Consider the following 22,346-nt stretch of genomic DNA (forward strand, 5'->3'; position numbering starts at 1 on the left):
TTGTTTCATGAGTATCCTAACCAAGGTTATTTTTTTCATTCTATAGTTTAAATAGTACAGCTTATATCATTATTGTTCTATTTAATTCATATTTTAACTAAATGAAGAAGTCTCTTGAATTATAATTGTTTATGGGAGAAGTGTCGACAAAAACTTGAAAAAATATATAGTGATTTTGTATTCTTTTTCCATATATATATATTGTTATGATTAGAGCCTTCAAAAAAATGTGTATGTTGTCGCATGTTTTTTTCTTTGTTTATTTTGTATATGTGTTTTCTCTCTGTTAAACTTCTTTAATTTGATTTTTCATAAATTTCTGATTGTTTTAATTGTATTTTTATTTAGGCTAAAGTTAATCTTTTGTGACTATATATAATGCAAATTAGCTGATTACTATTTAAAGTTCTAAATTTACAGTTTGTTGATAAATTTTATACATTAAACTAAGATTTCTCATTTGATTTTTTGTCACAATTTTATAATTTTATTTGTAATTGTTGCATTTTGTTATTCGTTACATGCATGTACACGTAGAATTCTAATTGTTATAATGAATATAAAAAAAAATAACATGCAAATTCTAATTTTGTAAAAATTTTATAAGAACGTATTATTTTGATGCATTTTTTTTATATAATAACTTAATCTGATGAAACCCTCAATTTCATCTCATGATTCAATATCCTGATACCATATCACATACCCTTATTCAAACCAATTCCAATTTCCTTCATTTTCCAAACATGCCCTAATTTAGTTAAAGGAAAGTAATTGAAAATGTAAGAGATTGAGGGGGAGACTAAGGTAAATCAATCCTTTAGAAATATCAATTGGAGTTTAACCTGAAAATTGCGAGTTCGAGCAGAGCTCTACGACGGAGGGTAAAAAGAAAATAATCCTTAAAAGAGAAAACTATGTTTCTATAACAACTATAGGTTTATTGTACAAATTGGTAAACTGTAAAATTTATTTGATTTTTTTTTTCATTTTCAATAATTACAGAAAATCAAGAATGTCTCCTCCAGTCTATCATTCTTGCAAATGCAGAGTTCATTTTTTTTTACCCTTTTCTTCTCTTTGGACTTAGAATGAACTCATCATCATCGTCATCACTACTATCACTTTTTAATCGTTTCTTCGCCTTTATATCACCATTCTTTGATGCTTGCTGTGGCTTTTTTGAGCTCTCGGCTTTGCTAATGAATGGTCGCGGAGGAGGAGATTTAATAGGAGTTCCCATGCGAATTTGCTTTTGCTTTCTCTGTTTCTTCTCAAACGCTTTCTTTGATCTCTCGGGTGATAACAGACCGTGCTCCATCAACCTGCATTTAACTCTATCTGAAAACTCGAACAAAATGAAAGGACAATAAAAACAGTACCAGTGATATTTGTTCAATCCATTTTCAACTCGTTCAAATTCAACCACAACAATTAGGTGGATACCCCTCTATAGTATAATGGAAGTCGACAGCCTAGGACATGAACCTTCATGAACACTCATTAACACAACAAATCGGAGTTTAAATATTTCCAGCTTCTTAATACTTTTTAAAACCCCCAATCTCGCGCACACAAGGGCTGACATGACTCACTCTGTAGATATTCTATCTAAATTTATGAAGGACCCAAAAAGAGTTCATTTGATTGTTCCAAACATGCATTCTACGGCACCTTCAAGGAAAATAAAGCATCTTAGACTAACGTAAAAGGAAAATATAAAGCTAGATAGTTGGATATAAGGAGGACATCTAGCTATATTTTGTATCTCGGAAAGACTGTTGTCTTTAGGTGTTCGAGGAAACTAAAGACTGTTACATTTCCTAAGTTGGAGAACAATTCGGCTATGGAATCAACTCGTGATTAGAAGAATTCTTGAAAATTTGCATTTCTAGCAGAAGGGGCTACATTTCCAATCTATTGCGCGAAACCAAGAATCCAGTCTGCTATGCTGATCGTTACATCAGAGTCAGCATCAGCTAGCAACAACTTTCAGCGGATTTAACAACACTGATGAGCAGCGGGCGGATATACTCCAGAAAAGACAGTCATTTTGGAGAAGTGGGAGAAAATCAAGTGTCTATGTAAGATCACGAATAAAATAGGTGTCGAAGATGAATTTTTAGTTCTTCCAGAATGTCAACCACACGAACACATCAAGGTTGAACTAGTGCAAAAGAAAGTGTAATATTCTGATTCTCTTGCGAAAACATAAATCTAGAAGTTTCTTGAATTAGTATCTTAAATTTGTATCTGCTCCTAGTTTATCTAGAGTCTTCCCTAGACTAGTACATAAGAAAGTGTTTTCTAGCATTTGTTACCAAAACTACAAGTAAAATCGAAGCCTAAGCCGAAGCTCTGATAACCCCTTTCTTATACTAAAATTACTACAAATTTTAATCTTCTGTCACTTCAAAAGATAACCTCGTTTCTACTCTATGTCTTCTACATGATATTCTGATAACAAGACAAAGACTTCACTCTTGTCAAACCTTGGTGGACCTTTTAGTCTTTTACCTGGTACCAATGCTGGGGGAGGTAGCATGTACCTCATAGAATTAGTGTCACGTGCACGTAAGTTGGCACGGACATTATTCTTGTGAAAAAAGAAAAAGAAAGATTTTTCTCTGCAGTGTGAGAATTTAAAGTCACTAGGTAGGACATAATCCTGTCGTGGAGTCTCATACAGGGAAAGTGGCTTAGGTAGATCTAAGAGCAGTTAACAATATTGAGAAATGAAGACACAAGCAAGCACACTGCTACACTATGTTGCTCGGACTCTTCAAAAATGTTGACGAGCGTGTGTAGAATCTTTCAAAAGTAGAGCAGTTTTTAAGGATCCGACATGGGTGCGGCAACATTTTGAAGAGTCCGAACAAGTGTATTTCTACATGTAGTTAACAGATATAAGGTCGAAAAGATCCAGACACAAATGTAAAGAAAACTCACCAAAACTCTGCCATTTCACTTGAAGGTATCTGTTTTGACAATGATTCATAGAATAACCTCAACGGTTCTCGCTGTTGAAGAGAATACACAATATTAAAATCACGGACCAGTCCGGATTTCCATTAAAATAAATCATTAAACAGACCATGAAGTTTATAAGGAGTATATCACCTCTTCAGGAACATCAAACTTCTGACCAGCCAAGGAATACACTTTCTTCACTCTAGTTTTGGTTTGCGTTTTTGTGACGGTCTTGGATGAAGTTGAGGTTGTTTTTCCTTTCACCTTTACTTGGACAATAAGGATTCAAAGAACTAATTCAGGTCATAACCGTCAAATCAATATTTGAAGCACAAGAAAAAAGCAATCATATTTTGTAGACGTTACCGCAAACTTTCAAGTATATCAAAATTTGAACTCAAAAAAGATGATCTTTTGCAAATGTTTCCTCAATCTTTTACCAACAGACAAGTTATTTAACTAATATTACAAACGAAATCGATCTCGAATTGAACAGACTTTATACAAAACATCCATATTACAGATCAACACTAGTTTAAGATTGAGACATAATTGATTGACTGTAAAAACCCAATGATCTTCTTGCACACGGGCACCTCAATTATTCAAGAATATCGAAATCTGAGCACAAAAAGATGATCTTTTACCTCAAAAGTTTCAAGAACATCAAAATATGAAGCATAAAAAATTTGATCTTTTTGCAGATGTAACCTCAATCTTTTCACTCAATAAGCAAATTATTTATCAATATCAGAGATGAGTTTATCAAAAGCAAGTATCTTTTGCAGATGGGCACCTGAATTTTTCAAGAACAACAAATTTGAGGCATATAAAGATGATCGTTTCACCTCAAATCTTCAAGAATATCAAAATATGAAGCATAAAAACATGATCTTTTTCGCAGATGTAACCTCAAGCTTTCACCAATAGACAAATAATTTACCAATATTAGAACTAAATGGATCTCAATTAGAGTAGAACTTACGGCACCTCAATTTTTCAAGAATATCAAATTTGAGCACAAAAAGATCATCTAATAGCTCAATATTTCAAGAATATTAAAACATGAAGCATAAAAAGATTGATCTTTTTAGCAGATATTACCTCAATCTTATATCCAAGCAGACAAATTATTTACCAATACTAGAACTAAATGGATCTCCATTACAACAGAATTTGTCAAAAAACAAGAATTATTTGCATAGGGGCACCTCAATTTTTCAAGAACATCAACATATGAAGCATAAAAATCCAATCTTTTTGCACATGTAACCTCAATCTTTTCCCAATACTAGAACTAAATGGATCTCCATTACAACAGAATTTATCAAAAAACAAGAATTATTTGCATAGGGTCACCTCAATTTTTCAAGAACATCAAATATGAAGCATAAAAATCAATCTTTTTGCAGATACAACCTCAAACTTTTCCCAATACTTTAACTAAATGGATCTCAATTACAACAAAATCATCAAAAAAACAAGAATTATTTGCATAGGGGCACCTCAATTTCTCAAGAACATGAACATATAAAGCATAAAAATCCAATCTTTATACAGATAGAAACTCAATCTTTTCCCAATACTTTAACTAAATGGATCTCAATTACAACAAAATCATCAAAAAAACAAGAATTACTTGCATAGGGGCACCTCAATTTTTCAAGAACATCAACATATGAAGCATAAAAATCCAATCTTTTCCCAATACTTTAACTAAATGGATCTCAATCAGAACAAAATTTATCAAAAAGGCAAGAATCTTTAACCAATGGGCACCTAAATTTTTCAAGAACATCAAAATATAAAGCATAAAAATCCAATCTTTACACAGATGGAACTCAATTAAACCAAAAACAAGAATCTTTACCTCAGTTTTAGTTACATTTATGGCAGATTTACCCTTTGAATCTGCAGATGGCTTAGCTGAGATCTGAATAACCTTTTTCTTTATAACAGATGAATCAATTTTGGGTTTTGAAGATGACCCAACCTGATTATTACTGTTAGCTTTCACCTTAACTACACTAGATTTAGTCTCTGTAGCCATATCTTAGAGCAACAAAATTTTCTTGTTTTTTTTTTTTCCTCCTCAATGGTTCATTGGTATCATCTAATCTACCACTATCCTTTTGTCACTGTAAAAAAGAAATGTGTGTAAAATTGCTAAAAATAGATTTAACAGTGAGATAAACTGTTACAACATATATTTCATGAAGGATTTTTTTAACAACTTTTAGGCATGTGAAGTGGTGGAATAAAGAGTAGAAAGGTAATAATAAAATAATTCCATTTTTTATTTTCGGTTTTGCGTATACCTGTATTGGAGTCTGATAATTAATGTGAAGTCACGCTTCGCATGGTTTATTTTCTGGGGCGATACTCACGAGATAATTTTTTTTGAGGGCTCGAATGTTCTTGATTAAGAATGTGAAAATTTTTAACCACTTCATCATAACTTATATCGATAATAGTTAATATTTGAACAATAAACACACACGACTTACGTGACATTCTGCATGGTGTCCTACGTGTATTATGTCATATATGATTCACGTGTCTACTTGTTCAACTTTATACAAGTTTAAGTATCCGTTTGTGCACACCCAAAGTTGAAGGACATAAATGTGAAACGAGACCAAGTTAAAATACATATTTATGCATTATTATGTCTATGAAATTATATGAGATGATAATGAAGTTTTGTTTGGACATGCAATTTAAATTTCAAGTTATATTTTTTGCTCGTTAACATAAAAAAAAAAACACATAAGTTGTTAAAGCTATGACAATAGTCTTGATTGTTAATATAATCTTACCAAATAAGCAAAATTTATAACAAATCATGCTACACAAAGTTATTCTAAAATTCATCAAACTTTAGTTCAATAATAAATTAAAAATGAACATGAGTTTCAATGTGCAATTGTTAAACATAAATCATTTACTGATCAATATTGTTTGTAACTATATCAACATGTTTATATTACATGAATATTTCATCATTCCATTGATATTCTTGCAAATAAAAATATAGATATAAAATGGTGAATCTTTTTACAAAAATATAAACTTGTGAAGCAATTTTTATATTTAAAAAATATAAAATTTTCAAGTCAAATCTTTTAGAAAATTTTAGATCTTCATATCATGATTTATTATATATTCAAACACTGATATAATTTCATAGTTTCAAATTATAAAATTAAATTACATGTTTAAACACTGATCAACATTCTACTTATTTTAAAATATATTTTAACAGTATATATCCACAAATGTTAGTAATTACTTAGTTTCTTAGCTATTGTAATTTGTGCCTACCTTAATAAAAATGGCATGCCTTTTTAAAAAAAATAATATATAACCTACTCATGCTAACCAATTAAATTTTCGCTGGGTTGAGTCATAATTCATTTATTAATTCAATTTAAATTTTATATCATTCATATTTAATTAGTGATTCGTCAATTTATTACTTCTAACTGCGATATTTAATTTTAATTCTTAAATCAGATCTTATAGAGAAAAAAAAGGGAATGAGATAACGATGATGAAGACCATCCAATCCCAAACCCACATTTCTCATCTCATTCCACTTAATATATAAATATTTTTATGATAATATTTTTTTATTTTTTATTAAACACTAGAAATAAGTAAAACGATGCTTATTATTTAAAATACTACAAAAAGTCATTTTTCGAAAAAAATATTTTCTTTCATATCAAACACATCCATAGATGCGTCTGAAATAAGCGCTATACAAAAATAGCTAGCGGTTTTTCCCACCACCCCGTGGAATTTATCTATCTTTCATACATCATAGAGCTAGGGTTTATGACTTTTAATAATGTTATTTTAGATTTTCGATTATAATGAATGCATTAGGGCCTTATTTAGTTGATTAACAATAACAAAGATCGTCATAACTTTTTGTTTGAATTTTTTTACTATAAATTTATTTGTACATATAAGATTAAACTTAATTTTTTTAATGTATATATAGTCCTCTTGATTTCTTCTTGTTTATACTATATCATTGAACATATACATAAATTTTAAGCATGAATTCAAATTAATCGAGTTTAAATATAGATACCAAATTCTATAAGGTGGGAAATAAAAAAATAAAAAATTAGCAATAAATTATATCATGGGAGCAGCTACTTGGTGGGGGGAAATATAATAATGTTTTGTGGTCACAAAATCTAAATATAAATTCATCCATTCTAATGCATCAAAACAACATATCTTCTTATTCAAATTTTCAATAATCCAAAAAAAAATAAAAATAGTGAAGAAATAAATAAAAGGAGATTTTTCTTTTTGATTTTAATGGCTGTTTGTAGTTATACATGTCAAGTTAATTATTGTTGTTTGCAAAGGCATGTTATACCAAAATTTAAAGACTTGAGAGCATCAGTCTCATCAAATTTCAAGGTAAATTTTTTATAGACGTTTTATTAAAAATCACGTATCAGCGAAAAATACACTCATTTCATATTATTAATTTTAATTTTTTTTTCTTGAACTTTGTATTGTAAATAACTTTCTTCATTTATATTGTGTAACAGCCATTTTTAACAAATTTGGAACATTTTCCCTTGATAATGGATGTTCCAAAAGTTATATTGAAGGAAGTTATTTTCAAATTATTGGACAATTTTATAGATTTGACCTTTGAATTTGTGGATCAACCTTTATCCCCATCTCAGGTAATTATATATAAATATATTAATTTTTCCATTAATTATCACATTTTTTGGTACATATATTTGTTCACATGACTTTTTGTATTTTCACAATTAAATAATTGACAGAGTAATTTTGCACCTGTTGAAGAGATTGGAGAAGCTGCAAGAGTCACTACAATTCAAGGGAAAATTCCAAATGATTTTCCAGAGGGTGTTTACATAAGAAATGGTAAGAAAGTGTATAAAATACGTTTTTTTTACATTATCAGATCATCTAAGAAAAATATAATTGCATGTGATTCGTAATAAGTGACACTAGCTAGTTACACATGTTGTCGATAGTTTTATTAGCGTGTTAACATGAAATTATTTTACATTATCGAAATATGATAATTATTAAAGAATATTTTGATACATACCACGTATCATTAACTTTAAACTATCAAATTCAAAAATATATCTTTACTTTCTTAAAATTCGTATCAAATTAAAATCAGACATATAAATTGAACGACGAAAATAGAGCGATATGGAGGTGAGTATTGGGTTGAGGTGAGGGATAAGGGTTGGTGAAGAGGGTGAGGGTGGGGATGAAAGGGGGTATGGGGTGTGATAAATTTTCGGGCAGAGCCAGATAGAAACGAGTGAATTCATTTAAATTTTATTTCACAGAAAATTATGTTGCTTATATTTATTTATTTTTATGTTTATAAAGTAGATATTTTACCTTTTTTTATATTTATGAAGTAGATACTATACCTTTTTTTGTTTCTTTTCGTATGTTTACTTTTGTATATTAAATTTTTTTAGTAAAATTTTCAACTCTGTCATTAAATAGATAGGACGAAACTCGGGATTGGGGCGATTAGTGAACGAAATTTGGAGGTTGGGTGGGGACCACCAATTAGAGCTGAACATAAATTATCGAAAATTGAATTATCAAGTCGAATAAAAAATATCTAAAATTTTGATGTTTATTAATTTTTTTTATGACATTCAAAAATAAAATTTAAAAAATTATACGAGATATTAATATCATTCGATATTTGATATTATACGCTAAAATTATTTTAATATATGTGTTATGATTTTCTGCAATCTGCCCACACTTAATTTCTCTGTGTGTTCCAATGCCCCTATCTTTTTAATATTCACGATACCACCTTACACTTTGTATATATTCTATTCATATTATTTAAAATAATATATATATTTTATGAACAATCGATTTCAACTTTAATACGGTATTATTAAATTATCGTATTGAAATTTACAATATGAAAGTTTGATTTATTAATATCTATCGGATTGAACATTGAAAGTTGAAATATAATTTATTAGTATCAGACAGAACATTAGAAGTTTGAGATTTGATATCTCTTTTCATTTATTGGATTATCAATCGAAATCAAACTTTGAAACTATAAAATCATAACGAACATCTAACCCTATCAATGTATGATAGTATTTTCATCGTTCACTATTATTTGACAGAATAAAATCATGCACGATTTTTAAGAAAAAAATAATATAAGATACAATTTGAGTAATATAACCTCGCTCTTAATGTAAAAATTATTTTTTCAGATTAAAATAATCGTGTAACTTTTAAAGCAATTTTTTCACATTAAGAGCGGAATTGAAAAAAAGTGACTAGTTATTTTTTAATTATTTAAATTAACAATTAATTTTAAATAACTATTTTTAGTATACCTAATAAACAATATTGAACCGAGGGAATACTTATAAAACCTTTTTCTTTCCCTTTATAATCTCATAAAATAGAAAGTTTTTTTCTTGATTCTTAAAGAAGATTTTAGAAAATATTTTTCTCCATAAGAAACTCACTTTAATTAGTGTCATTTAGGGCAAAATTGCATATGTAGCATATAAAATTAATAGGTTCAACTGAATTTAATATTTTCTTACACAAAACGCATGTATATATGCTAAATTTGTAATTCATCCAAAAGTATAATTTTATGATTTCAATGTTCAAAATCTAAAATTTAATCGATATAATTTAAATTCTGAATCTACGTCTGATTGCAGGATCAAATGCTCTCTTTGGAGGATTAAAATCAACCAAGTCAATATTTGGAAAATCAAGCCATATATGGGTTGAAGGTGAAGGAATGCTTCATGCTTTATACTTTACAAAAGAAAAAGGAAAAATCAACAAATGGAATATATTATACAACAACAAATATGTAGAAACAGACACATTCAACATGGAAAAGAATCTAAAAAAACCAAAATTTATCCCTAATATTGAAGGGGATTCTCTTGCTGTTTTAGTGGCTTCCCTTTTAAATGTGGTATGAACTATATATCTCTTTCATTTTTATTTTTTGATTTCTTATTCGATACGTATCTGATATTTATAATAGGGTCTCGATTAATCAATACGTAAAACTTATTAAAAGGAGAAATGCTTCCTATAACATCTGGTTAAGGATAGAATTATCTATCGCATATTCAGAGCTCTAATATGAAACCAGGAAGGAGCGGCTCAAGCATATTAGTGGCCTAAACCAAAAATCAAATGGGGCTTTAAACTTGAATAGTTAATAACTTTTATATAATTGGTTTTCTTCTGGTTTTCAATTTATAATATATCCATTCTTATTTTAAATTATTTTTCATAGTACTGTAAATATGTCAAATTTCTTCTAATAATTGCTTCATTTTCATGAAAAGTTTACTTTTTTCTACAAATAGTATTCAATATTTGTTAAAAAATAATAACTTATAAGCTATTATTATTAAAAATAAGGCCCCTTAAATTTTGAGGCCTAAGGCACGTATTTTTTTTCCAAACACTATCGAGTCACCCCTGTCTGAAAGGTGTCACCTGTATTCAAAGACTTAATTGTAATGTTACAAAGAAAATGTTAGTATTATCAACGTTGTCTAATCATATGTTTCTTAAATTCTTCAAAAATATTGTCGAAGCCGTATGTCCGATACTACAAAGATAGTGAAATCTTCGGAGAATCTAATATAATTATAAGAGAATAATATTTTTGTAGAATCTGAACAATGACGTATGTTAAAGTATTTATGTATGTATCCTTGTTGTTTTGCAGATGAGATTTGGTGTATTACACAAATATCTAAGCAATACAAATGTGTTTGACCACTCAAAGAAATTATATTCAATAGCTGAAAATCATATGCCTCAAGAGATAAACATACAAACACTTGAAACTTTGGGAAATTGGACTGTTAATGGGGCTTGGAGTCAATCATTCACAGCCCATCCAAAGGTAATGGCTCATTACAAAAACTTGTTTTGTTACGTCGCTCGAATTTTGTTAAAATATTATCGCACTTACATCACATTCTAAAAGATCAAATACGCTAGTTTTGAAATTTTTGATATGTATTTATCAGTATTTTTGAAGAATCTACTCAATATAGATCTTTACGATGAATCTTGTATGCAAAACTTCTTGAAGTGTGTGATTGTTTAATCTAAAAGTTCAAAATATTAAAAGACTTTTTATATAATTACATTGTATATTATGTATATAGTATATACATTATATTTTGTAAATTAGTTGATCGAAGGAATGAAATTATTATTATGTTTTTTTTCTTGAGATGTGAGCAAAACTATATAAGTTAATTGTGATTTGTTATTGGTTTTGTTATCATGTTAAAGATGTGACTGTCATATTTAAAAATTTAAGTTACTAAAATAATTATATTTTTTAATTAATTATTTAATTACATTATGTCTCGACAGAAAATACTAGACACGGGTGAACTTGTTATAATGGGAATTAATCCACTAAAGCCTTATCTTGAGCTAGGAATTATTTCAGGTATGTTATTTTCCATTTTGGAAAGTTTATTTAATTTACTAATTTATTTTTAAATTCACTTAATACCTATTTTCAGCTGATGGAAAACAAATGGTTCACAAGGTGGATGTCAAACTTAATAGGTGTATCATTTGCCATGAAATTGGAGTTACAAAGAGGTAATTATTACGCGTTTAAGTTTTATATATTGATTGATGGTAATAAAAAATAAAATCAACTAACGATAATATGTATTTTTTTCTATAAAACTTCATATACGATCAGTTGAAAATTAAAGTGAAAATTCATTATAAACAATTACGTTGTACTAATCGATAATATAAATATTTTTTGGTAGTTTTAGAATATATTTATGAACTTAAATCCAATTATTTATATGCTAATGTTATTCTAATATTTTAAAATTTAATTATGTGTAGGTACAATGTGATTTTGGATTTTCCACTTACTATTGACCTAAACAGACTTATTATTGGAGAGCAGTAAGTATTTTAAACATGTTATATTATGAAAAAAATAAATTTGTGATACTACAATTTAATGAAAAATATATTTTAAATTAAATCCTTAATTAATGTATATATATTTATACTTCTGATTTTTGCAGATTAATAAAATATGATAAAGATGGATATGCAAGAATTGGAATAATGCCTCATTATGGTGATGCTAATTCCATTAAATGGTTTGAAATTGAACCATGTTGTGTATTTCACATAATAAATTGTTTTGAAGGTAATGATGAGGTAATTTAACATTTTCTTAAAACTTGATTTGATTTCAAATTTATGTGATCATATATATATATGAGACTAGTAAAATTAATTAATTTGATTTTTTTTTGTGTGTGTAAAAGGTGGTGGTAAGGGCATGTAGAGCTCGTAAATCGATTATACCAAGACCAGATATTATAGTAGACGACCTTGGATTGAGTTTAGACGCGTTGAACGAGATGAGTTTCGATAAAGATAACATTAAAACGTCAAAAGATTTATTTTCTTTTTCTAAAGTTTGTGAATGGAGATTAAACATGAAAACAGGTGAAGTGAAGATGAAAAATCTAACTACGAACGATCATCGATTTTTAATGGAATTCCCAATGATCAATGAACACTTCATTGGTATTAAAAACAAATTTGGCTATCTACAACTTATTGATTCAGAAGCTTTCTCTAATTATTTTGGTGAGTACTCTAATTTCTATTTGGACTAAGATATAATTAATCATTAAGTTGTTAAATAGAATTAGGGATAAATATTTATTATTTAGCAATAAAATAAGTATTTTCATGTTACTAATTTAAACTTCATGATGACATATTATCTTGAATTTAGCAAAGACTTTATCAGGAGGATTTGCTAAATTTGGAGGGCTAGCCAAACTTAATTTTGAAGAAATTTCAAAGGTAATTACTACTTAAATAAATTTGTGACAATAATATTATATTTGACATTTTCTAAAAAATTGTAGTATTCATTTAATTTAATCTAATTGATAATTTATTTTTTAAATGTTGATTAATTATTAGGATATTAAAGAAGAAGAAGATTTGATTAAGGTTGAACATCATATTTTCCCAAAAAATACATTTTGTAGTGGAGCTACATTTGTTCCAAAACTTGATGGTGTTGATGAAGATGATGGTTGGATTGTGGCATTCACACATAATGAAAATACAAATCAATCACAAGTAAGTTAAATCGTAATATAATAATTATTTTTTCTCTATTTATACGTCTCGTGTTAATCTTTTATATGTATTTATACGAGATGTCTTTGAGGGATAAATAGTCTCGTAATGGACTTGTTATTACAATGAGGACTTAAATTAGTCAAGTCAGTAAGTTTTTAAATGACAGATATATATAGAGAGTTTTCTTTTAAAAAAATATTTTGTCGATTTTTTTAAAAAAAATTCAGATCGATTGATTAATTTTGAATGGTGTTTCATGAATCCTCTTATAGATTTTCATTTTTTTTATACTCAAACATGGTTTTGGAATTTATATTTATTATTCTAATATGTATATAATTATTTCAATCTTGCAGGTTTATATAATTGATGCAAAAAAGTTTGGAAGTGAGGCTGTTGCCATAATCATATTACCAAGTAGAGTGCCATATGGATTTCATGGGGCATTTATGTCCTTCAATTAATTATCGATACACTAGCTTAAAAAAAATGTTAAAATACGATAAAAAAATCGACAGACTATAGTCTATAACCGATAAACTGTTTTTTGACCTTTTTTTTTTATTTATTTATTAAAGTAATAGTGTAATATTCAATATCTACTGCTAATTGCCTTCATGAAATGTTAGTTTCCTTTATTAAAAAAAAAGAAGAAAATTATAAAGATCTCATTAGTTTAGGAGTGAATTACTTATATATATTTTAATTTATAATATTACGAATCTTATTAGATTTTGGTACATCAAAATTATACGTCCAAATATATGTATTTCCGAATAATGGGTCAAAATTAGGAGTAATTTACTATAGATACATTGTATCCAAGTAGATTCACATGTACCTGGATATATACATAGCAAATGTCGCTCACCCCTCTCCTGTTTCGCTTGTCACTCTCCTATGTATGTATCTGGTTTAGTTTACATGTATCTAATATGTATCTAATGTGATTCACATGTATCTAGGACACATGACTATATATCTCACTTGTCTCTCTCTATTTTGGTGTATCAGGTAAAAAAAAGTAAATATATTTATATGTATCTTCCTTGATAAGAAACTCTTAATTAGTAAAAAAATACTAATTCGTAATACGATATGCTTGAACTCAATTGAGAACAATTTAGACTTAATTAATATTAATATTCCTAATACGTAATATGATATGCTTAAACTCGATAACATGAAATATAAATGTGCTTGAACTCGATAACATGAAATAGATAGCGAAATTCCAACCATCTCTTTGGTGAGCCCCTACAATGATTGCTAGTGGGTGCCAATTTTTGTAAACCATTGAGCATAATATGAACAATACAAAATAAAGGTGCTATAGGATCGAGAGTGTTCATTCAAACTTTTTAAGCAAAAATTATACGTATATATAAGGGTTTTTTATTCTTTTTTTTTTTAATGTGAGATTACTAAACACAATTAAAAGTAGACTCAATGGGTTAGGGAAACTTCAAAATTAATTTAGAGTTTTCACATTAAAATTTTAGGCATTACATTTTTATTTTTTAATTCTTTTAGTGAAAAATTTTAAATTCGCCACTGCTAATAGAGGTGTATTTTTTTCTTTTTAAGATATGTAATATTCTTATTCATCTGTACATTTGTGCCTTTTTTTCTCCATATTTCTTCACTATAATTTTTTATAATTATTATTTTCTCTGTCCGGTATTGTTCGTCATAATTTCTATTTTTAGAGTCAAACTATAAAAACTCTTACTAACATTTTAAGATGCATCATTTCATCATCTTAATATGAAAAAATTGTAATTTATAGTACTTTTCATATACTTTTAGAATATCTAATTTTTTTGTTTAAAATATCGAATAAATATGATCTAATTTACTTTTAAAAATTAGTCAAATTAACTTTCGATAAGCGCAACATGAAAAATATTTTTGAACGGAGGGAGTAGCATATTAGTATATGATTTACTCCAATTTATTATTTATATTAATATTAATATTAATAAGAAACCAAACATCCACTTGTCTTAGCTTGAGTTGGAATATGGCTGCAAGTTATTGTTTCTGAATTAATTGAATATTCATTTAATATTTCAACTAGCTTCCCTATTTTATTTTATTTTTTGTAAAAAATTAATAATTATAAATATATGAATCATTTGAGTCAATTTTCTTTTCTCTCTTTTTTTTGTATAAAAAAACTAATTTAAAATGGGAGTGATAGAGACTGTATATGTGTATAAGTAGAGGGTAAAATGGTCATTGGACATTTTACTAATTACATTTTGTTTTTTCTTTCCGAGTTTTTCACTTTTAATATAAAATTTATTTTACTTCAAATTTCTTCATTTTCGCATTGTTATAATCTTATAAGACAAAAACTATAAACACAAACACAAAGAGTGCTAAATTCAATGTCGTTACGGATTTTAGTAACATTTACAAGGAACGTAAAATGGTATTTTCACTAATAATTGTTTCTAAAATATGTATATTAATTGTTAATTAAGTTTTTATTATTAATTAATTATCGCTAAAAATTATTTTTGAAATATTAACGGAACATTCATTAAAAAAAATAAAATAAGAAAAGAGAAATGGATATTGTTTTAGTTCATGCTACATGTTGTAATAAAATAAGTTACTACAAAGTGATTTAATTAGGGAAAACCTATGAGACTTAAAAAGTAGTACTAATAATTACCGTATTCCTATTAATTAATAATTACTAATGACTTTGAATTATTCTTTCTAAATTTATTGTTAAACATATTTAGTCAATGATAGTGATGACGGATGACAGATGGACTTTTGTATTATTATTTTTTCATATAATTTTATATCAAACTCAAATAAATCGAAAATTTTGAACTTTTATTTTGATATCCTAAGTTATAAAATTGTTAATTTTTAGTGTAATACGTGTAATATTAAGTATCATAAAATTTTAGGTAAAGCTAAATGTATATTAGTATAGGTAAATTCACGAGAATATTATTAACTTTCATTTTTTTTTCTTAAATTCAAATGGACCCGTAAATCGCATCTTTCAGTATCAATTTAGAAAAAAACTATTTCGATCTATCCCGCATTCACATATAGTATAAAATTCATATTGCACCGCATAGCTTAAAATCCGCATCACTTCATTGTCATCTCAAGATTTGTGTTTCTAAACACGTACAATCCCATACGAATTAAATCAAAATTTTGGACAATAACGTCAAGATTAAATTTTTTTAGGGAAGAACACACAATAAATTCAGTGAGAATGTAATTAAAATTTTATTTTTGTATTAATATTTTTTTCATATTCATCTTATCTATTTTTGGAAAACTAAAATTTTCATAATTTTTCTATTCCTATAGTTTTAATAACTACACTTTTAATGGTTCTCTATTCCAATTTATTATTCAATTTTATAATATAAAAGCTTATCTGAATATTAATAACAAAAGTTTGGCTCTATGCCTAACCTTCAGCCAATCTATGATCGACTTTAAATAATAAATTATTAAAAGTCAATTAAGACATCAATTAATTGGACTTGTTGGCTTATAATTAAGTAAATTTGTAAACTAAAAGATAAGATAATTAATCTTTTATAACACGTTAGTAAAACTCAATTTTTACGAGAAGTATATTATGTATATTTGAATTAATCGAGTTTAAATAGGTATGAAAATGAAATTTTTTAAAAAAAGTTAAAATAAATTCATTAACGGTTGGGAAAAAATAATAGTACTCTATCTTTTTTGTTTCAATATCTGTGACACGATTTTTTTTTAATTAACTTAAAAAAGAATGAGACTTTAATTTTTTATATATTAATCACACTTTAATTTTAAAATATTTATTCTATTCTTTATGAGATGATTTACAGTCACTCAAGCATCTATGATTTGTTTGTCTTTTAGACTATAATCAAAACTTACAAAAGTTTTTTTTTTAAAAATAATTATATCAACTGTCAAGTCAAATAACGTTACTTTAATTGAGACGGAGAAAACACTACTTTATGGTCACACAATCTAACTATAAAAATAGTCTTTTTCTTATACCCTTCTACTTCTTCACAATACTAAAAAAAAATTGTGTAAAGAAAATTAATGGCTGCTTATATTTATGCATGTCAAGTTAATTATTGTTGTTTGAAAAAACCTCTTATACCTAAATTTAAAGATTTGAGAGCTTCTGTTTCATCTACTTTCAAGGTAAAACATTTTCTTTCCTCAAGAATTACTATGTATTTACTTTTATATATATATATAAAAAAATCGCAATAGTCGATTTGAAATGACTTTCTTTTTTACTAAATTATTATTTTGAGTGATGGTGAATTATTTATATTTGTAATCACACAAACATTTGTGACTTGTTGATTGATTGATTGATCGATCGATTATAACCTATTGCATAATTATATTTAGTGCAATATTAATTTTAAATTTTAGCTAATTAAAAACTTTTTTTATTTTTATTGTGGAACAGCCATTTTTGTCAAATTTGGAAAATTTGGATGTACAAAAAGTTATTAAGGAAATTTCTTTCAAATTATTGGATAATTTTGTAGATTTCACCTTTGAATTTTTGGACCAACCTTTGCTCCCATCTCAGGTACATATAAATATATATAATTATATATATTTTTTCCATTATCACACTTTTTAATTTATACATATTTATGTATATTTTTAGTAACTTTTTGGACTCCTTTTAATTTACCTACAAATACATATAATTGATAGAGTAATTTTGCACCTGTTGAAGAGATTGGAGAAGCTGTGAAAGTCACTACAATTCAAGGGAAAATTCCAAATGATTTTCCAGAGGGTGTTTACATAAGAAATGGTAGGTAAATATATTTGATTTTTTTTATTTTACACTATCAGGTCATCTCGAAGATAACTTTGCGCTCATAATTAATAAGCATTATATATAATATATCCTTCAACTTGACCTCATTTCACATGTACGTCCTTCCACTTTGGGTGTGCACTAGTAGACGATATTTAAATTTGTATAATGTTGAACAGGTAGACACATAAATCCTGTGTGATCGATATAATACACGTAGGACATAAATATGTAGGACTCCTCGTATAACATGCACATCCAATATTGAAGGACATAAATGTGAAAATAAAATCAAGTTAAAAGGCATATCCTGTGAACTTATGATAAAATTTAAATCTCGAGTCTGTCTGTGAATACAGGAGCAAATCCTCTTTTTGGAGGATTGAAATCAACCAAGTCAATATTTGGAAAATCAAGTCATATATGGATTGAAGGTGAAGGAATGCTTCATGCTTTATACTTGACAAAAGAAAAAGAAAAAGGCAACAAATGGAATATATTTTATAAGAATAAATATGTAGAAACAGACACATTTAACATAGAAAAAGATAGAAAAAAACCAAGTATTATTCCTAATATGGAAGGGGATGCTCTTGCTGTTTTCATGGCTATCCTTTTAAATGTGGTATGTCATGAACTCTTTCATCCAATTTTTATTCATCTAATATGTTTTTTTTTTTGTTTTCATTCGATATCTTGTACCTATATTACAATTTCAACTAATATTATATTCATATCGCGTAAGACTTATTAGAAAAGGAAGTTCCTATGAAGTAGGGTACGAGCTTTTACTCTGTCTATCCTTATTATTATTGGGTCATAAAAAGATACGAGTCGCCTAATCGAGTTATGAAACTCATGATTTTATTGTCAATTAACGAGAAGCAAAGTAAACTCTATGATTCTAAATTAAAGGAGTATGTCAAGTTCTTTCACTACAACAAAAATAACTTTTAGCGGCAATAAATTGACACATGAATAAAGAATGTTAAAGGTTTTACCGACATTAGTTAAGTGTCATTAGATCCAAAGTCGCTAAAACCTTCAGGAACATATATATACAAAGAATGTTAATTGCCGCTAAAAGTACATATTTAGCGATAACTGCTAATTAATTGCCGCTAAAGGTCATTTTTGATGTAGTGTTTCCGTTGTCAGTCTATTAAATATCGTAATTTATCCTTAAGTAGGGGATGTTCCTTCGGTGAAACTTAGATATTATTTGCACACACATAATTCGAAAACTTTAATTATGAATGAAGAATATCTAGTATTATCTATGTGGATGTCCCAAAATATTTGACATCATTTCAGATATATAAACTAAAATTTAAATTATATATTTACACTTATTTTTAAAATTTTGTTTTTATTTAAATAAAATATTCGAACAACACACATACCGACACGAATAATTGTATTTTGAATATATACTATGTCTTATCATTATTATCTTGCAGTTAAGATTTGGTGTATTTCACAAATATCTAAGCAATACAAATGTGTTTGAGCACTCAAAGAAATACTATTCAATTGCTGAAAATCATATACCTCAAGAGATAAATATACAAACTTTAGAAACTTTGGGAAATTGGACTATTAATGGAGATTGGACTCGATCATTCACAGCCCATCCAAAGGTAATTTTTTTTCGTGAGTTGAGTACGTGAAAATTTATGTTTAGTTTTTAGTTGGTAGCAGTACTGATAAATTTATAATCATTAGAAAAGAATATTGAAAAATCAGTTAAACACTCTTCATCAAAAAATGTATATATTACTTAATGATACTGTGTCTCTCACATGCCTCACGCATGTAGAGGATATAATTTTCTTACGAACCTAATATCGAAAAAAAATATTTTTGTTTTTTTAGGATGTAAGTGAGTTTTGAAGGCAAAAGCGTTTGCATATTTAATTTCATATTAAAAATATATTATTTTTTATTATTTAATCATATTATATCTCGATCGATAGAAAATTCGAGATACGGGTGAGCTTGTAATAATGGGAACCTATCCACTAAAGCCTTATTTTGAGCTAGGAGTCATTTCAGGTATGTTATTTTTATATTTTGAAGATAAATTAGAAAACTCAATTGATTTTATATTTATTTATTTATTTAATTTTCTAATATATTTAAAAATTTCCTTCAAATTTTCAGCTGATGGAAAACAAATGATTCATAAGGTGGATCTCAAATTAAATAGGTGTATTCTTTGCCATGAAATTGGAGTTACAAAAAGGTAATTATTATTCACAAGTTTATGTTTTATGTATTAATTTTGTATAACTTTTTAATAGTGTCAGATAAAATGAATTCATAATAATAGGTCGTGCGTTTGATATGATAACCCGAAAAAGTGAAATTAAATAACCCGAAAAAGTGAAATTAAATAGTTTGTTACATTATAGTATTAATTGTGTAAACTTTTTTTATTTTGTAATTTAGTGTATATGAACTTAAATTTTAATTATTACATATGATAATGTTATTAAAATATGGTTATTTCAATTATATGTAGGTATAATGTGATTTTGGATTTTCCACTAACTATGGACCTAAAAAGACTTATTATTGGAGAGGAGTAAGTATTTCAAACATTTTATATGTATAAAAATAATTCTAGTGATTCTACAATTTAATAAAATACAATTTTTGTTAAATCCTTTAATTAATATATAATTATTTTGCAGATTAATAAAATACAATGAAGATGGATATGCAAGAATTGGAATAATGCCACGTTATGGTGATGCTAATTCCATTAAATGGTTTGAAGTTGAACCATGTTATGTATTTCACCTAATAAATTGTTTTGAAGATAATAATGAGGTAATTGATTTTTTTTAAAAAAAAAATTAACTTGATTTAATTATTTTTTAAAAAAAAATTATCATGAAACTACTAAAATTAAATTATATTTTTTTGTGTGTGTAAAAGGTGGTGGTGAGGGCATGTAGAGCTCGTCGATGGATTATACCAAGACCTAATGAGTCAGAGTTAAGTTTAGGCACGTTGAACGAGACAAGTTTCAGTAAAGATAATACTGAATCGTCAAAAGATTTATTTTTCTTTTTTAATGTTTGTGAATGGAGATTAAACATGAAAACAGGTGAAGTGAAGATGAAAAATCTAACTACGAACGATCACCGATTTATTATGGAATTCCCAATGATCAATGAACACTTCATTGGTATCAAAAACAAATTTGGTTATCAACAACTTATTAATTCAGAAACTTTCTCTAACTCAGGTTAGTATTATATTTTTAATTTTAAATGAGTAAATTATGTTTTCATGTTTACTAATTAAACTTTATGATAACATATTATCTTCAATTTAGCAAAGAATTTATCAGGAGGATTTGCTAAATTTGAAGGGCTAGCCAAACTTAATTTTGAAGAAATTTCAAAGGTAATTACTACTTAAATAAATTTGTGACAATAATATTATGTTTAACATTTTCTAAAATTGTAATATTAATTTATCTAATTGATATTATTTTTAAAATGTTGATTAATTATTAGGATGACAAAAAAGGAGATTTGATTAAGGTTGAGTATCACATTTTCCCAAAAAACACATTTTGTAGTGGAGCTACATTTGTTCCAAAACTTGATGGTGTTGATGAAGATGATGGATGGATTGTGGCATTCACACACAATGAAAATACAAATCAATCTCAAGTAAGTTCATTATAGTATTAAAAACGATTCGAAAAAATGATATTATACAGAAATCTGACTATATATCATATATCTATGTCGCAGGTTTATATAGTCGATGCAAAAAACTTTGAAAATGAGCCAATTGCCATAATCCTATTACCTAAAAGAGTGCCATATGGATTTCATGGAGTCTTTATGCCATTCAACTTATAGATAGTGCAGTGTCATACAATAACAGAGCTAAAAAATTTATCAAGAAAAGTATAAAATATGAAGAAATAAACACATGAACTAGTCGAACGGAGTTCATTATTTCTATATGTACATAAAAAAATATTTTTAACCATGTATAAGTAGTATGATTTCCCGCCCCTTTGTGTATGTCACTAAAAATATTATCGTGATTCAATTATTATTATTATTATCTATTAACTTGAGAGCGGTATAAGAACTTAGCCCATAAACTCGATCATATATTAACTTGAGGTCGATGTAAGGACTTATGCTTAGCCCATAAACTCGATTATATATTAACTTGAGATCGACGTAAGGACTTATGCTTAGCCCATAAACTCGATTATATATTAATTTGAGGTCGATATAAGGGCTTATACTTAGCCCATAAACTCGATTTTATATTAACTTGA

The 22,346-nt window shown here is 27.2% G+C and overlaps 3 protein-coding genes across 4 annotated transcripts; 2 read left to right on the forward strand and 1 right to left on the reverse strand.

Annotated features, from left to right (window-relative positions):
* Window positions 1-885: 885 nt before the first annotated feature.
* LOC107003133 lies at window positions 886-5,115 on the reverse strand. The gene is made up of 4 exons (XM_015201400.2): window positions 4,841-5,115; window positions 3,121-3,234; window positions 2,950-3,020; window positions 886-1,325 (listed from the first exon to the last, which is right to left on the reverse strand). Exons 1-4 carry the CDS (start codon window positions 5,018-5,020, stop codon window positions 1,064-1,066), a joined length of 627 nt encoding a protein of 208 aa, XP_015056886.1. The 5' UTR covers window positions 5,021-5,115; the 3' UTR covers window positions 886-1,063.
* Window positions 5,116-7,308: 2,193 nt separating this feature from the next.
* Window positions 7,309-13,655, forward strand: LOC107004352 (carotenoid 9,10(9',10')-cleavage dioxygenase 1-like). The gene is made up of 13 exons (XM_027912756.1): window positions 7,309-7,413; window positions 7,548-7,688; window positions 7,794-7,896; window positions 9,720-9,985; window positions 10,757-10,936; window positions 11,419-11,497; window positions 11,574-11,655; window positions 11,917-11,979; window positions 12,105-12,243; window positions 12,354-12,681; window positions 12,848-12,903; window positions 13,027-13,188; window positions 13,548-13,655. The coding sequence occupies exons 1-13, from the start codon at window positions 7,309-7,311 to the stop codon at window positions 13,653-13,655; spliced, it is 1,812 nt and encodes a 603-aa protein (XP_027768557.1).
* A 3,562-nt stretch (window positions 13,656-17,217) lies between these two features.
* Window positions 17,218-22,071, forward strand: LOC107003432 (carotenoid 9,10(9',10')-cleavage dioxygenase 1-like). 2 transcript variants are annotated; one of them, XM_015201759.2, is made up of 13 exons: window positions 17,221-17,385; window positions 17,663-17,788; window positions 17,920-18,022; window positions 18,388-18,653; window positions 19,489-19,668; window positions 20,005-20,083; window positions 20,192-20,273; window positions 20,553-20,615; window positions 20,725-20,863; window positions 20,972-21,284; window positions 21,375-21,445; window positions 21,559-21,717; window positions 21,802-22,071. In XM_015201759.2, the coding sequence occupies exons 1-13, from the start codon at window positions 17,281-17,283 to the stop codon at window positions 21,910-21,912; spliced, it is 1,797 nt and encodes a 598-aa protein (XP_015057245.1). In that variant the 5' UTR covers window positions 17,221-17,280; the 3' UTR covers window positions 21,913-22,071. The 2 variants fall into 2 exon arrangements, with proteins under 2 accessions (XP_027768635.1, XP_015057245.1); XM_027912834.1 differs by lacking the exon at window positions 21,802-22,071 and having other exon boundaries at window positions 17,218-17,385; window positions 21,380-21,445; window positions 21,559-21,697.
* Window positions 22,072-22,346: the final 275 nt, after the last annotated feature.

This window comes from Solanum pennellii, chromosome 11 (genome assembly GCF_001406875.1).
Source record: "Solanum pennellii chromosome 11, SPENNV200".
Lineage (NCBI taxonomy): Eukaryota > Viridiplantae > Streptophyta > Magnoliopsida > Solanales > Solanaceae > Solanum > Solanum pennellii.